General features: G+C 41.9%; 1 protein-coding gene across 2 annotated transcripts in view; it reads right to left on the reverse strand.

Annotated features, from left to right (window-relative positions):
• Nucleotides 1-17,423, reverse strand: part of LOC144767099 (kazal-type serine protease inhibitor domain-containing protein 1-like) — a 128,976-nt gene that overhangs the window by 57,713 nt on the left and 53,840 nt on the right. For both annotated transcript variants that reach the window (XM_078650710.1, XM_078650709.1), the window contains exon 2: nucleotides 16,083-16,243. In XM_078650710.1, the coding sequence (XP_078506836.1) occupies nucleotides 16,083-16,243 (161 nt within the window). The remainder of the gene's footprint in view (nucleotides 1-16,082; nucleotides 16,244-17,423) is intronic.

The raw sequence follows: 17,423 nt of genomic DNA on the forward strand, positions 1-17,423 counted from the left end.
GACATTTGATGCCCCCCAGCCCCTCTTCGAGGCCGTGATCGAACTGTGTCTCCCCGTCCCCGCCGAGGGAGAGCCCCGCTCCGCCAAGCCGCTCTCCCCCCGCTGAGGGAGATCGCTGCATCACCGCCGTTGGAGGCTCGCTAGTGAACCCCCCCACGCTCCTGCCTGACGTCTCCACCAGACCCAGACACCAGACTCCGTGAAGCTCGGGAGCCCCGGACGCAGCGCCACCCTTCACTAAGGAGCCGCTGTGCGCCGGCACCCGCCTTCACAAAGATTGACCTCCTAAGGTACGTCGCAGCACCAACGGGCTCGGGGCCCGCAACGTTCTTATTTCCCCGTGATTGAATTGACATCACCTGTGCGCCTCGTAGCCTGACAAGAGAACTGTACCTTTCGCCTCCAGTGCGCCTTGACAAGTACGCCCCGTATTGCCAGAGTGCAACGAGGACTGGGGGCTGTGCGCGCTGTGAGTTCGCCAGTGCGCTGTGAGATCCTTCTCCCCTCGCCGTACGAGCCGCACCAGCTGGGACCGGCTCGCACCATTGTTTTCATCAGCTAGGAGCGGTACGCGTCGTACCTGTGCCCACGCCAGATGCGTGAGACGCGGTAGGGTGTCGCCCGTTCGCACCAGGAGAAGCGCACAGGAGCGCTATGAAGCGGCTAGCAAGCCCCAAAAAGGTATCAAGGAGCTAAGGACAGTTCTAGGAGTCAAAGAGACTAAGAAGAACATTTTTGAACTGTAACTAAGAAGAAACGCTTGCCTATTTACAATCTGGTGGCCTAAGTTAAAATCGTTATATTGGTCTTGTGATAAGTCCTACCTGCAAAGATATATTTTCATATAAAGAAGACGTATTTTCATATATCCACAGCCTGGTGTCCATTTGTGGGGGGATTCGTACATTTACTGTGTGTGTGATTACAAATGCTTAACCCAATAACGCCTGAAGAATAGCCTTGGCTGCTCACGCCACGCATCTAGAGGGTGAGCAAGGGTAATTCTAAGCGTTCATCCTTCGCCCTGACTTAGAGGAGAGGGTCCCTGCTTGTCACAAGTGCAAACTTGCGCCAACCAGAGACCCCCAATTCTAACAGACAGTAATGTTAAATTCAACTTCACCAGTAAAGAGGATTTATCATTACCATTACAAACATATGAAACATGAAAAAGCTATTCTTTTCTCATCAGGAATTACAGCTTAAAAGTGTATTAAAGAATTCCCGATACTGGTCTATGAGAGGGGTAGACTAGACATCATAGCAGTGAAAAACGAAATAGGCTGTTCATCACTACCAAGAAATGCAAAACATAAAGGTACATGTCCTACTTTTTACTTACATAGCACCCTGTCCTTACGGTTTCTTTGGGCCTACCTTAGGGGTGACTTATCTATAATAAAAGGGGAATTTAAGGCTTGGCAAGTATTTTTAAATGCCAAGTCGAAGTAGCAGTAAACTGCTCACACAGGCACTGCAGTAGCACACCTTAAACAGGTTTGGAAGGCTACTTCTGTGGATGGCACAATCAGTGCTGCAGCCCACTAATAGCATTTGAAGTACAGGCTTTGGGTATATGGTATACCACTTCACAAAGGACTTACCATTACAACAAATATACCAATCATAAATACACCAATGTCATCATGTTTAGGGGTAGCACATGCAGTTTAGCATTGGTTAGTGGTAAAGTGCTCAGCGTCCAAGGCTAACAAAAAGAATCAGTAAAAATAAGAGGCAAAAGGCAAACCGTTGGGGGAAACACCACCCTCAGACTGACAGGTCTAACAACATGCAACTTGTGACACACCTGGTTGCATGTAATAAAGAAATTACGTAGCCGCTCAACTGTAATAACATATTATAGTTGAGTTCTAAGGTCACAATAGCTTTTGCCAGAGCCAGCAACCAAGGTGAATGGAAGGTCACAGAGCATAGTTAAAGCTACAACCTAAACTGAGGAAGCAAAACCTGGCTTTTCTTTCTGCTTGAACAGTGATAAGCGGAAAAAATATATTTATGGCAACAAGTATATATTTTGCACTAGGCAGTTAAATAAAAGATAACATCTCTCTGCATGTTACCACATATTCCAAGCTACAAAGCTTTTTTAACTCTGAGATATCGTTTTGAAAAAATATCTAACAGTTTTTTAGTGTGTTTAATTTAACACTACACATTCTACTTTTATTCTTCATATTGTCAAACATGCTATCTCTTTCATATGAAAGAGCAATGCACCAACGGGCAGATTTACAAACATTTTGCAATGGGCTTGCATCCCAAAAGTGACGCAAACCTGCGGAAAATGTTTATGTTTGATTTACTTTTCAGCTCAAAACTTATTTTGCACTGGGTGCTCCTTTGCGTTACACTGCGCCCAGGGGACTTTCCATGGGTGGTACACGAGCGTTCTTGTGTCACCACCTAAAGTATATGATAGAAACACCTATCTACTAACAATAGTTGACAAAGTTTAGCCCCAACACATAATGCCACTTGAAAACAGGGGTTATAAAGTAGAAAAGCTTTAATTTCTCCTAACTGTTCCCACTTTGCGTAAATACTGCACAACACAGCTCACGTCCAATGTGGACATTTTTTTAAAGTTAGTCTAGGTGAAGGGTCTCATTCCAGTACAAAACCTATGCTAGACTCATGTAGACACAGTTGCACTATGATGCAAAGGTGTGTGCATGGCTATTGGCAGCCTAATTGCACTAAACTAGGGAGAGAAAAGGATAGTACCATATCTTAGTAGATATGGAGCCACATGTAATAAAATTAGTGTTTGTGATTAACAAATAGCCAATTTTTGCAATTTGCTTTTTGATAATCACAAACATTAATGTACTAAAGTGTATTTTACATTTTTTGAGATTCCTACAGGGTTACAAATTGACCAACTTCATGAATATTAATGAGGTAGGTTAGTTTGTGACCCATTTAGAATCGCCCAAATCACAGGGATGGTGGCCTACTATGGTCAGCAGACCACGATGTCTGTGATTGCTTTTAAAAAGAGCAATATTTTTATTTGTTGGAAATGCAGCCATTTTGCTTTAAAAGAAAACGGGATGCATTTAAAACAAAAAATGAAAAGAACATTTTTCATTTTTTAAGAGCAAGCAGTGGTCTGTGGAACCACTACCTGCTCGTAAAAATATTTTTTCAACCATTCCCCAAATGGAAGGGGTCAATTCAATTCAAATAGTGCTTTATTCGAGTAATTACTCATAAAAGCAAGACATAGACAAAAATTAAAATACAATTAAATTTACAGTCAATCACGAAGACAGTGCACTATAGAATCCATAAAATACACTCTATTAAAAAGTTTCCCAAGGTACTTGTTTAGCAAGTAAAAAAAGGTTAATACATTGATAAAAATAGCAGAGTTATAAAAACATTTAACAGTCTAAAAACAATAATAACAAATTCATGGAGACGGATTTTACAGACAGAGAATAGTTAATTAACTAGCAGTCTCTGTCTGATCGCCCAAGCCCATCCAATATATTTTGCAGTGGCAATTGATATCCATGTAAGTGAGCTTGAACATATAATACGCAGGGCAACAGAGCTACAGGTGGTCCCGAGATTCCTGCACATAGGTCCTAACCAGACGCGTCTTGGAGCACAGTAGGCTTTACAAGAGAACAAAAAATGACCAAGGGTTTCCTTTCCCAGTCCACAGGCTGGGCAGGTGTCACACCCCCCTGCTCCCCATTTTGCTGACAAAGTTCTTAAGGGGAGGGCTCCAGCTCTCAATTGGAATAGGAGCTTTCTATCTCCCGGCTTAGATATAATATCCCAGTATGACTCCAAAGCCGGATACAATTTAACCTCAAGAAAACCCGCAGTCATGGACCCAATGCTAGATCTACTCAGGCTCCTGCTCGCAACATTTTCCCAGAATATATTTTTTAAGACAGACTTAGTGGGAAATGTTGCACCTGCTGGGTCTAACCATAGCGAGCTTAGCCCAAGCTCAAACAATATTGCTTTCAATGTTTTGAACCAGCTAATTTTATGAAAACAGTCCGCCTTGATGACATCAATAAAACCTTCAGCATAATGAGAAAGCTCTGGCGTAATTCAGAGCCTTCGCCAATACAGAATTGGTCGTAGTCTAGCTAGATCCATGATTTGTATCCTACCAAGATCATATCTTAAAGGCAACAATGGAGTGCTTTTCGGGGTACCAGTGAGTAACCGTAAAAACGTGTTCTCGGAGGCTTGTAAAGTACTCAACTTTTCAAACCCCCACATCTCCGCACCGTAAAGTGCGGACCCAATTGCCTTCGCTTCATAAACCAGCAATGCTGGCTTAACGGGTTTAGTCAAAGACTTTCTGTGTACCGAACTGATAGCACCAGCTAATTGCTTATGTCGCAGAGTAGCAATATTTATGTGCTGACACCACCTGTTGTTATCTGCAATATGGATACCCAAATACGTAAATGAATTTACCACCTCAAGAGGCCCGCCACTCATGACGATTTTGGACTTAAAACTACGGTGTGGTTTAAAAATCATGAGTTTCGTTTTGGTCACATTCACCTCTAGACCGTGTTCCCCACAAATTTTATAAAAAATGGACAGAGCACGCTGCAAGCCACTAGGGGTTTTGGATAAAATAAGCCTGTCATCCGCAAACATTAAGATAGGGATTTTTAGACCTGAAAGAGAGGGAGCATCTACTGACGCTGATACCATACGGGAAACAACACCGTTAATGTATAAAGTGAACAAGGTTGGGGCCATTGAACACCCTTGTCGAACCCCGCGCTCAACGGGAAAGTCCACTGTGACCATCCCATGCCCACCCCACTGGATTTTTGCAAAAGTAAGCTCGTGGAGGCGCATTATCAAAGTCAATAGCTCCACAGGGACCCCCAAACTCTGTAAAACTTGCCACAATTTAACCCGTGGCACCAGGTCGAAGGCAGCCCGAAGATCGACAAAAGCCGCATATAGGCTACCTCCTCCCAGGACCACAGTCTTCCATTGTAGCAATTGAAAGCGGAATATTTGGTCCACCGTGCTTGTTGACCTTCGGAACCCCGCTTGAAAGGGTGATAAGATGTTGTTGTCCTCTGCCCAGTCAAGGAGCCTATTTACGACCACACGGCCGACTATTTTTTGCACAGTGTCAATAAGGCTTATTGGCCTATAGTTACCTGGCTGAGCACGATCTCCCTTTTTATACACTGGGATAATCACGGCACCCCGCCACGATGCCGGGACCTCAGCACCTTTAGCAATGAAGTTGATAAGTAAGTAAATATATTTACAACATCGCTCCTTGTCGTTTAAGAAAATATCAGCAGGGACACCATCTAGACCTGGAGCACGCCCTCTATTCGCTGTATTTAGGGCAGACATAGTCTCTTTGTAGGTAAAGAGATTACCTTGGGAAAAAGACGGGATAATACTGTCCTTGCCTATGGTCTGGTTATTAGCAGCGTACTGGGAGCTAAAATATTGTACCCAGTCGTCTTGTGGGACATTGTTATTAATGGGGTCCTCCACTCTCTCACGTCCCCATTTAACAATGTTCCAGAACAGTTTGGAATCTTTTCTGTCACTAGCTCTTTTCAAATTACACCAATATTGCTCATCCCAGGCTCTCTTTGCTTTCGCTATACAGGCTTTATAGTCCTTTCTGGCTAGGCTGGTGGCCACGGGCTCCCTCATCTTAATGGCGTGACCCAGAGCAAATCGTGCCGCCCTGCATTCGGCATTATACCATTTTGCACTTTTACAAGCTCTTGCCCCGTTGCGCTTAGCAGGTTTCAAGAAATGATTTTTGATCTTGCCAAAAAGGGTATCATGAATATTGACTACGTCCCCCAACCCCAAGGGAGAAACACTAGTCAATTCCATGGCCTGTATAGCTTTATCAGTTTCAAGGTTAATATTATCAATGGCCTGTTGGTTAGTTACTACGCTAGCCCATCTGAGGCTACACATATCATTTCCTGGAATAATCAGAGGTGGTACAAGAGCATTAGGACAAAATGAATCATTCCCAGCGGGCCACCATTTATGCTCCACACATAGGGGATTGTGGTCACTCTCGGGTCTCGCAACAACCTCCATGTCGCAGACAGAAGGCCATAATGTCATACTACAAATTACATAGTCTATTCTGCTTTTGTGTCTCCCGTTATCAAAAGTCATAGAGCCTTTTTTATCCAATGCTGTTCTTCCATTCAAAGCTCTTAGACCTTTTTCGAGACACATAGCATTCAGACCTATTATGTCCTCAGTCCAACGTGTGACTGGCTTCAGTTCTAACACAGGGATACTCCAAAGGGAATCCTCTTCAGCTCCAAGGAAGGCCTCGCCAGTGACCAAAGGCTCAAAAGTCCGATTAAAGTCACCTCCTATAACGATATTATTATCATGCGAGTATGTGTCAAGAAGGTTACCCAAGGCAATTAAAACTTCAGATCGACCAACCTTAGCACTTCTGGCATATATATTATAGATATCAAGTGAACCTGAAATATCATTGGTTATCCTGATTAACTGGATATCATTGTGGCTAGTCACCATACTTTTGATTATTAGTTTAAGGGACTGTCGAACCCAAATTGTGAGACCCCCCATAGGTCTCCCTTTTGGGCCCTTTATTGCTGGCACAGAAAAATTTAAATATCCCAACGCATAAACAGGTTCACATGCCCAAGTCTCCTGGAATATACATACATTGAATGTACTAACAAAGCCAAGCCAGTCCCCACAATCTAATTTAGAACACAGCCCGGCCAAGTTCCAAGAGATTAGGTTTCCCATCCCAATCAGAGTACCAGCTTGCAACTTAGGAGTAGGGCCCGGGTTACTAGGCTCGCCCGCTATTATCACTGCAGAACTTGCCTGGGCTACATTACATACGACATCACTATTACCCACCCCCTGTGAGCCAACTACAAAATCACAGCATACAGAGGATAAGGCCGTGACCGTTTGGGGATCCGTCGGGCCGAACCCGGCCCCAATTCTAGGCACCATCTTGTTTCCAGAACACTTGCCCTACTGGGCAGGCAGGCTACCACTACTCTGAACAGTTGAAGCTAATAGTACAGAACTTTTACCCCCAGAGAGTCAATCACATTCGCTCAGATTAGAGAGAGCTGAGAACCTGTTTTCAAGATTTAATCCCCACTCGGTAGATTGAGCAGCCCTCCTACCCTTGTTGGGCACCACATTCCATTTTGTCCTTAGTGTACACGAGTTAAGACTCCTCCCTCTTCGGTGATAAAAAAAGTCTAAAGTGAGTGGAATGATATCAGTTGTTCTTCGCTGTGGCGGGAGAAGGTTGGGCAGAATGTTAGTTAATACATCTGGATCTGAGAAATTCAGTACAACACAATCACCCCTAAATCTTTTAGGGCTACTTCCAATCCACTCCACCCTCCTAGCCATAACTAATTCTTCTGCCAACTGTTGCTTACCCCAGGGAGTAATCACTTGGGGACACCTTCCCATTAACGAATGGGTTACCACTAACTTCAAGTTGGTGATGTTTTGTGACCGCCTTTCAGTCGCAAAAGGTTTGTACATACAAATGCAAGTCTGTATTTGGAAAGGACGCTGTAAACATGCCCCATCCAAATACTGAATCGCAAACAGAAATTGAGTGTTACTGAATTGCAATTTGTGTTTTGTCCATTTATAAAAGCATTTTATAGTAAAAAAAGGCCCTATCAGCCATTTCCCACTGCAAAATGCTTCGTACATGTGGCCCATGGTGTTTTACTGCTCTCTCCTTGTCCCGGAACACAGCACAGCAACTTTGGGTGCTGCGCTGTGTTGTGTGGCAGTTTTGTAAACCTGGGCCCAAGTCTTTAAGGGGCTTGTGACAAAGGTGATGGTGTAACCATGTATTATAAGGAATAAAGTACCTCCTTCCATACATTATAAGGATATGCATGCCACCTTGGCATCCATTGACCTTAAAAGTAAGTTGGCATTTGGCCTTGTTCCTCTATATGGTCACAGAACTTCACAGTAACTTGTATATCCTTGATACCATGGAATGCATTAGTTGAGATCACTGAAGAAACACTCTCAAGATTTAATTGCCTTCAGATAACATCATGTTGGTTAACTCAAAATTAGAAAATCGGAAGAGACTGGGTAAATGAAGAGTGGATTCCAGGCCTACAATCATTTAAAAAGAAAACCTCAGTCTGTCATTGGGAATTTGTAAAGGCAGAAGAAAAGAAGTCAAATAATCCATACCATCTATGGGAAAATAACTTGCCTAAGCTGGACCGAGAGAGCCTCTGGCAAGTATATTTGAGTTTCTTTATTCTACTGTTAAACTTGCCAATTTAAAGAAAAAAATCTACATTGTACACAGGATTTCCTAGTCACCACAGAAACTAGCAACATTCTCCAAAAGGGAAGCTCCCTGTTGTGGAAAGTTGGAGGCTGATGACAAGCATATGTTTGTAAGCTGCATAATTCCCAAGAAATTCTGGGCTACAATGAGTATAATAATATCATATTTTCTTGCAGTTGAAATCAAGGCAAGCCAATCGCAGATACTTTTTGGGGCAGATTGTGTGTTAAATCTCCAGTTACAACCTTCAGACAATAAATTCGTTTTCTATATGATACTCCTGGCTAGAAGGGAAATTTGCATAAACTAGCTTATCCTATCCACCTACAATTGAGAAGTGGTTGACTCCAATAGACTTGATTACAGCTGACATTGATTATGGTATTAAAAATAGATTAAGAAAACTATGATATGATATCTCGGATGTCTTTACAAAAGCTACATATAAGGTAAGTTTGATGATTACATTAACAGTACTGAAGGTACCTACATATCAGATGGGTGTGGCCAGTTTGGGTAATAATAACAAAACAATCTGTTGGTTATGAGAACAAAAAAGTACAGCCGGGGGTACTTTTTCCTATATGTAATACATGTGTTACTGCAATCCCTGTATAAAACTCATCTATAATTTCCTAATAACTGGCAACTTGTTACACACCTAGTTGCCTTTAATAAAGAAATGGGGTAGCCGCTCAACTGTAATAACCTATTACAGTTGAGTTCTGAAGTCACAATACCTGGTGCCAGATCAAACAGCCAAGGCAGGACACAAAGCATAATTAAAGCTGCAGTCTAAAAAAATGAAAACGAAATTTGTTTATTCTTCTGCTCTTTTTTTATAGGTCAACAGCATAAGCAGGAAGGAGATATTTATGGCAACATGTTTATTTTTTTGCATGCCTTAGGTAATTATAGAAAATATGGAATCTCTCTGTATGTTTCTACACATTGCGAGAAATAGTGCTCTTTAAAAATAAATCTGACTTGTATTAAACTGGTAGCAATACCTGTTTGCAACAAATATCTATCTGCTTTTTTGCTGTGTTTCACTTTGCAAACATATTATCACTTTCAAATGGAAGAGAAACTCACCACGGATTTATGTGGTGTGTGTCAATCGTGATGAAGTGACCATGGATTAATAAGGAATAAAGTACACCCTGACATACAGTATATGGCTATTACAAGTCACATTGAGTTCCGTGGCCTTCGAAATGAACTCTGACTTCCACCTCGTTCCTCTACGTGGTCACATAATTCCTTGCTGACTTGCAATATTCTATAACGTTGATATTGTATCAAATATAAGGGCTCGAGTTTGACTTCTAAGGAATTTCCCAAAATAAATGTTAAATTTTACTGAAAAGTGTCAGCCAATATAGTTTAGACTTCAGACTAAATAGCTAATTGTTTTGCAGTCTCCTGAAGTAGAATTAAAAGTTCAATCAGAAACAGTGCAAACAAAAAGACTAACTTTATAAGTATTATCTTGCCTTTGACATCTAGTTATTTAAGCAAACTTGCATAGTCAATGTACACCAAACTGCACAGGATATCTGCATATATTTGAATAATGATATTTTTATTTAGAATCCATTCAAATTTTATGTAAAAAGGAGTAACACCTGCTGGCTACAAATCTGTACACATATTTCTGGAAAAACATTAAATCATTAAATATCCCCTGAGGAGGGGTCAGTGAAATGCAAAAACGTGTTAAACATGTGAAAAAAAGCAACGTTGAAGAAAATCTGAATTATAGGATTTTTCAGATTGGTCATATGTGGACTAACAATTTGTAAATAGTAACCAGTGGTAGTGATCCCATGTTCTCTCGCACTCAACCATAAGAGCTTTAAACTCTTGCCATTTTATTGTAAATAAGGTTCACACTGGGAGCCAGCATGTGTTGTTGAATAGCACAGCTTGAAGGCTTAAACTTAATTAAACAAGGTCTGCAGTCATGTGAGAAGCAACAGGGCACAATAGTTCCGGGTGTCATTCTACCAGTATCTCAGACCTTTAATAAGGAGCAATGCTGAGTTCTGAAACTCCTGCAATGTCTTATTTAGATACTGAAGCACGTCCCATTTGCGTAGTCCAGATGGGAGAGCATGGCACGATCATGAATGGGCCGCTGATTTCTGATCCCTTCAAAAAGCTGTGTTTGCTCAGAGGTCGGAATTCTGAGTTGGGTGGTGTAGAGGCGTAGGAAAAGACCTTCTTTTGTGTGATGCCACCCCAATTTAGAACTGTGTGCACTTTACCCCTGCAAGCCACGAGTAAAATGCCTGTTCTGCCCCTTTAAACATGGGTACATTTGCTTATTTCTAATTCAGGCATTTAACTTGCCTGCAAGTCCCTAGTATATGGTATAGAAAATGCATCCAAAACTTGTAAATAAATTAAATGCCACTTGTGGACTGTAGCTCATATTGTGTCATCCACAGAACAGGCCTACAAAATATGGCTTCAGGCCTACCAGTGTAGCCTGACTGCTGCAGCGTAAAACCTGCAGTACGACCTGTCTAAATATTTATTACTAAAATTAGTAAGTCACCCCAATGTAGGCCTTGCAGCCCATTTAAAAGTGGGATATGTAGAAAATTAATGTTAAGATGTCCATATAGTAACAAAGCCCCAAAAGCTGTTTTCAATGTAGCAGGCCTAGCTGTCCTTTGTAGAAAAACTGATTAGCCTAATACTACTTGGCAACGGGGACCAGCTAAAAAAAGTAATTGCTCCACTGTTGTTAATAGTTATTAAAAATCCACTTCAAGAAGGAGGCATGGCCTGCAGCCAGCCCAGATGGCTGCCTGAAAAGAGAGCTCCACTCCCTTAGCCACATACATAATCTGTCGGAATCCATCCTTTATACGCAATGATCACCAGCATTCCACCACTCGTGTGTCTAGAAGCGGACCGGCTGAAGCCCAATACCAAACCCAGAGATTTGATCTAAAGATGACCCCACACTGGGAGCAACGTGAGAGGGAGAGTCGCCCTCGTGCACTGCGACCTGGACTGCTGCCGACTGCTCTGCTGTTGTGCTCACGGTGTGACACAACCTGCTGGGGATTGTGGGGGCCCCATGACTCGCCTCGGTCTCTGCCCCTGGGAGCTGTGTTATTCCAGGGCTCACTACTCCAGGGGACTCAGAGTGGTGTAGACGGGGTAGGGGCGGCGGTGGTGATGAGTTACCTTGAGGTAGAGTGGGAGTGCGTGAAGAATCCAGACCAGTTATTAATCACAAAGAGGGGATGGGGGTTCTGAAGAGATTTACCAACCTGCAAGGGTTAGTTCCCCAACCTATACATGTATTACAATCAAGAATCCCTTGGGTCTAAAAAAGACAAAAGCTGCTTTTAAAAGGGAAACCTAGCCAGAAAGGGATATCCCATCCTTCATTACTGGGATTCTCCTCGTGCCATGATGACTAGTAACATGTTTTCATAGACAGGGCAACCGAAAGGTAAATAAGGGACCATGTTTACAAGTATTTATAAAGGAACAAGACGTCCCTTACTGTGGAAGAAAAATAAATTCTATGTTAAAAATCCAAATAGATGTATATGCAAATATATATTTAATCATATTGCACACACAATAACATCAATATAGGGAAGCAACAGGAGAAAAGAATTAGAACTTTCTAAACTTCTTAGACTTAAATGAATGTGCCTGAGATGAAAAAAAAATTGCTGTAGGAAATTGTTTATTTTTTAAATGAGATATATGTTATGTTATGTTAGCGGGTTCTTATATAGCGCGTGACTCACCCAGGGACATCTCGGCGCTTACCTAGAAGATAACAATAAGGCGGTCAGGATGGGAAGGTCATGTAGAGGAGAACGGATTAAAACAAAAAGGTCTTGAGTTGTTTCCTGAAGACCAGATAAAAGGTGGATTTACGCAAGGCCTCTGGTAGCGAGTTCCAATACTTGGGGGCTACATAAGAAAAAGCTTTGCCTCACATATGTGTAAGATAAATGCAGGGGGTCTTCAGAAGAGCTAAGGAATTCGACCTTAGATTGCGGCTAGAGACCTGCTTACAAAGCTTCTTTTGCAGATAGGCAGGACCCGTTCATTTTATTGCTCTAAAAGTAAGGCAGCAGATCTTGAAGAAAGATCTTTTTTTCACTGGAAGCCAGTGAAGCTTTCTGAGCGGAGGCAGAGAGGGGGACCCAGGAGGGGGGTTTAATACCATCCTCGCTGCAGTGTTTTGGATCACTTGCAGCTTAGCGAGTAGGGTCTCACCTACTTCTGCCAGTAGTGCATTCTCATAGTCGAAGCGACTCATAACCATCGCCTGGACCACCGTTCTGCGATGTTCTAGCGGCAAGTAGGAGAGTATCCTGCATAAGACCCTATAGTGTTTTTAATGTGGTCCTTCATTGTAAGCTTTTGATCCAATTGCAGACCAAGACTTTTTACTGAGAAGGTAGGTTTGGGGGATTCTCTCAACTCAGATGGCCCCCACTCAGCCGTCCAGATGTTAGAAGCTTTGCCCAAAAGCATTAGGTCAGTTTTCCCGGGGTTAAGTTGGAGACAGCATTCTGTCATCCACTTTGAGATGGCAAGCATTCCCGCTGAGAAACGCAGTTTCTCATTTATAGAGTATCGTCAGCATACGATATTATCTCAAAACCATATGGTTGAACAATCTCGGCCATGGGAGCCATATACACATTAAAAAGTGTGGGGCTGAGACATGAGCCCTGCGGTACTGCCTTGTCAAGCAGGAATATTTGGGACCTATAAGGTCCCAGTGTTATAGTTTGCCATCTGTCTGACAGAAAGTTCAAGAGCCACTTTAGGGCTAGACCCCTAATACCACACTCATGTAATCTCTCCACTATCAGTCAATGAGATATGGTATCGAATACTGCGGAGAGATCCAAGAGGATCAGTATTGTTGAACCTCCCGCGTCGAGAGTCTGTCTTATCGAGTCAGTGACCGCCAAGATGGCCGTCTCTATGCTGAAACCCGGGCGGAACCCCTTCTGTGAGGGGTCAAGGATCTTATTGAATTCTAAGTAGTGGCTAAGTTGCTTATTTATTGCGGTTTCCAATACTTTGCCAAGTAAGGGCAGCAGGGAAATCGGGCGATAATTGCTGAGGGCTTGAGGGTCGGTGGTCGGTTTCTTAAGGATAGGCCCGACATAGGCTTCTTTCCAGACAACGGGAATTGTACCAGATGAGATTGAGCAGTTGAAGATTTTTTGTATTTCCGGAGCACACACAGGGGAAAGAAGAGCCATAATGTTAGGTGAACATATGTCTCCTGGTGAGCCAGATTTTGCGGCCGACAGTAAACTGTTTAACTCTTCCAGCTAGATTGTCTCGAACTGAGTCAGAAGACAGGCCAGGGATACCACAAGAGCATCCAAGTCCATGGTGAGACCGAGGTTTTTTGTGGAGAACGAGATGGAAGGGAGGGAGAGAAAGAGCTAGAGAGAGAGAGAGAAACATAAGGAGGAAATTTAGTGGGGAATAAAAATAAAAATGGATTAGCGACGATATGCGCGATAGTGACTGCGATTAACTCAATCCATGCGCAGATGTGGTCCAGTGCCAACCGAACGTGCATCACACTGTAGATAGAATATTAAAAAGGACATGATGATGAACATTTAAGTGAGGGGGTCAGAAAACTAGGAAGGCCAAAGTCAGAGTTATGAGGTGATTGGCCTGTACATGGGATCTGTTTAAAGTGCATAAAAACCACCTCTACTTGAGGGTGACTAGGCTGAAACATGTGGACCACATTCAGCCACTAACTGCTAGTATGTGTTTCTTCCGCAAGAGCCCTGTTCTTAATCCTGGCCCAGGGACGCAATAATACAGGAATATTGCATTGCTTGGAGCTAGTTTTACCATCATTTGTTTCATTTGCTCTGCTATCCCCACTACCTTGAGTACATCACTGTAGTATATAGTATATACTCAAAACAAACAAGTGGGGAGGGTCAAAGGGGAATATTTTTAACGACCTGCCTGCTCGAACCCCTACTCTCAATATATACCACAAAAGAGAGCAGAACAGGTCACGATAATAGTGTGTGGCCATACCGGAGACCGCGAAACAATTAGGTATGTGTGTGAACAGATGTTGTTGTATGTCAAAAACTAGAACACTGGCTAGAAAAAAGTCCCATCAGACCACCCTCGTGGTGGCATGTCATCATATGGGGAGTGATGGTCACTCTTACCACGACCATGTTGTGTCGGGAATCAAAGCCAAAACTATAGCTAGTGATAAATGAAAATAATAATAATAATCATTAACATAGAGTGCAGTGCTTGAGTGATTGTGCTGGTTAAAATTAACTACCAAGACTCAGGGGACTTTGTAACTAAAGTCTGGGTGTCAAGATTAAAAAGGAATTCTCTGAGTAGTTATAAGCTGGAACTACTCAAAAATACTGTGTAGAGTGGTCGACATGTTTCAGCCATTAAGGGATGATTTCCCTGGCTTTCTTCAGGACCTATAATATGTAACGCTACTGCAGTCAACAAAAATTAATGAACACAAAAATGACGGCAATGCTCCTGGTCCGCCTTTCCTTTTGCCCGCATCGTCCGAGCCGGACTCTACAAACTGAAGGTACTGTGCAAAAGACTCGCACCCCAGTGGTGTACGCCTCGGATTATATTGCCTTTTAGGTCCTGTTAAGTTGTTTAGACCGTTTTTACAATTTCTAATGCACTTTTACGTGTTTTTTATTCACCATTTTCAATGTGTTTGTGTAAATACATTTTTGTGTTTTTAGTTACATTTTGCAAAATTGTCTTCGCCACCTCGACTTTCATGCTTTGGTGTTATTGAAACTCATCACGTGGCCTTTAATAAGCAGTTGGATCATTGTTTTTTTTTAAGTTAACTCTTAAATTTCAGTATTTTGTCAGCTTGGGCTGTGCATTTGATTAGAAACACTTGAAAAGGTCTCTGCTCCAGCTGCTTTTTACGTACCCCGTGGTGCACCGCAATTTGATATATCGCTATTCCATCTCAGTTTTGTTTCACATTTTGGCTGTAGGGTGCCATTACCCCTTCCCACTTTGTTTAATGTCCATATCATTTGTCTTTGACTGTATAACACCTGTTATCTTGATGATGGCCCTGGTCAATTCTACTGCTGGGCTAAAATACGACAATTACTTACTTGAGATGTAGTGCCTTTAATTTGCCCTAGAATTGTTTATTGTAGATATTTGAGTTCTCTAATTCAACTATTGGTTCAGTAGTATTGTTGAATTTTGGGCAGCCATCAATTCTGTATATATTATATATTAGTTCTCTATGTGTTGCTGTACATATGATAGAATATTATCTTCCTTGTCATTTTGATTAAAATAATAATTGATGAGATATTCTTTTCTGAGTTTTTATTTGAAAAGAATTATGTGTAAGCAAAAAAATTGATTTTAAAAAATGTATAAAATTATTGAGCTACATGGATGGATCTTTATAATTTCAGTTAGATGTACGTTTTCTTTCCCAGTGTTAGGCTTTCTGTATTTTTATTCTTTCATAATGTTGATGGTCGCTGGAATTGTTTTGTGAAATAGTTGAAGACACTTTGTACAGAACTGGACATGTCTGGGCTGGCATGTAAAGATGAAGAGTGTGGGACAAATCAATTAAATATGGTGGTCTTTTCATGGTAGGGTAAAATAATCTCATAATTTAACACAAAGATTTTTCACAAGAATGTCTTACCTGAACCGAGATGTGAGCATCATCTCCTGGCAGGGACATTTGATTGCCTTTTTTCTTCCATTCAAGGAGTGGCATTGGATAGGCTGATACTTCACACCCAAAAATAATGTCATTCCCTGTGAAATTATGCACATCTCTAGGTGGCAAAGATATAACAGGAGCTGGATAGAGAAAAACAAATTTGAAAGCTCACACTTTAAAACACATTAAAATGCTTATCAAAATAAGGCTAAAATTGATACATTCACAAGAAGAGACTCTGACAAGAGTTGGGGGCAGATTTGGTAAAAAGTAATACAATGTAACGCAGCAACCAAAGCTGCACTGGAATGGGACGAAAAAGCAGCGCAGAGCCATATCTATTAAATGATGGGGCTGCTGCTCCTTTCCCCTGTGTTCTAGCGCCACGCATTCACCTGTGCATACTGCAAAGGTGTCTGCGTCATATCAACAATAGGTCTTGTTATGGAAGGATACTGTTCCAGTACAGAATACTATGCTCAGACTAACTTTACAACTTTTCCTATATTATATATGTGCTATACAATGGGAGAAACAGTAATGTTTGAAAAGTTAGAAAAAATAAAAATATCCTTCTAACACCTGCCTCGAGAAGGCATTGTTTGTTTGGCGCAAAGCCCGATAACCAATTTTAGTACTAAAGGCCTTGCATCAAAACCCATGGGTGGCAGTCTGGGAATACCCATGCACCAACGGGACACCCCTTTCTCGTAAAGTGGCTCAGAGTAGTGTAAAGCGCTAATTGCTTTTCTTGAAGGTTACTTTCAAATAAAGTTTTGCACTGGAAAGTAAATAGTTTATCAAGACTTTGTGCCTCTTTGCATGACTTTGTTTGACTTTTCTACAGCTCAAACTGTTGGCAAATCTGCCTCTTGCTTTTTTAATGCCAGAATGCTTCCAGTTGGATATCCAGATGTCACACAGATTTAGCATGCCCTCGCAAAGTGTGTATAATCTGGGACCAGCCTACCTTACTCCCGTTGTCTGAACCGTTAGGGGTAAGAAACGTTCCCATTTTAATGGGATTTTATCTTCAAACTATTATTGGCCTTCCCCCACAGAAACAAGGGCAGGCAACAGGGCTGATTTGTGTCCCTTCTATTCAAACTCTTATCGAACTACAATGCTGACATGTTTTTAGGATCGGAATAGTCTATTATTCACTGACATTACACTTTTGTTAAAAGCAGTTTAGCGTGATGCATTAAATATGTACACAGACAGGTTAAATAAAACCACGGTCGTTTGCGATACCAACCACTTACCAATAAACCATGCCTCGCATTTTAGAATGTTTCCCAACTTTGTAGGATTAACGTA

Source organism: Lissotriton helveticus, chromosome 7 (assembly GCF_964261635.1).
Source record: "Lissotriton helveticus chromosome 7, aLisHel1.1, whole genome shotgun sequence".
In the NCBI taxonomy this organism is placed as follows: domain Eukaryota; kingdom Metazoa; phylum Chordata; class Amphibia; order Caudata; family Salamandridae; genus Lissotriton; species Lissotriton helveticus.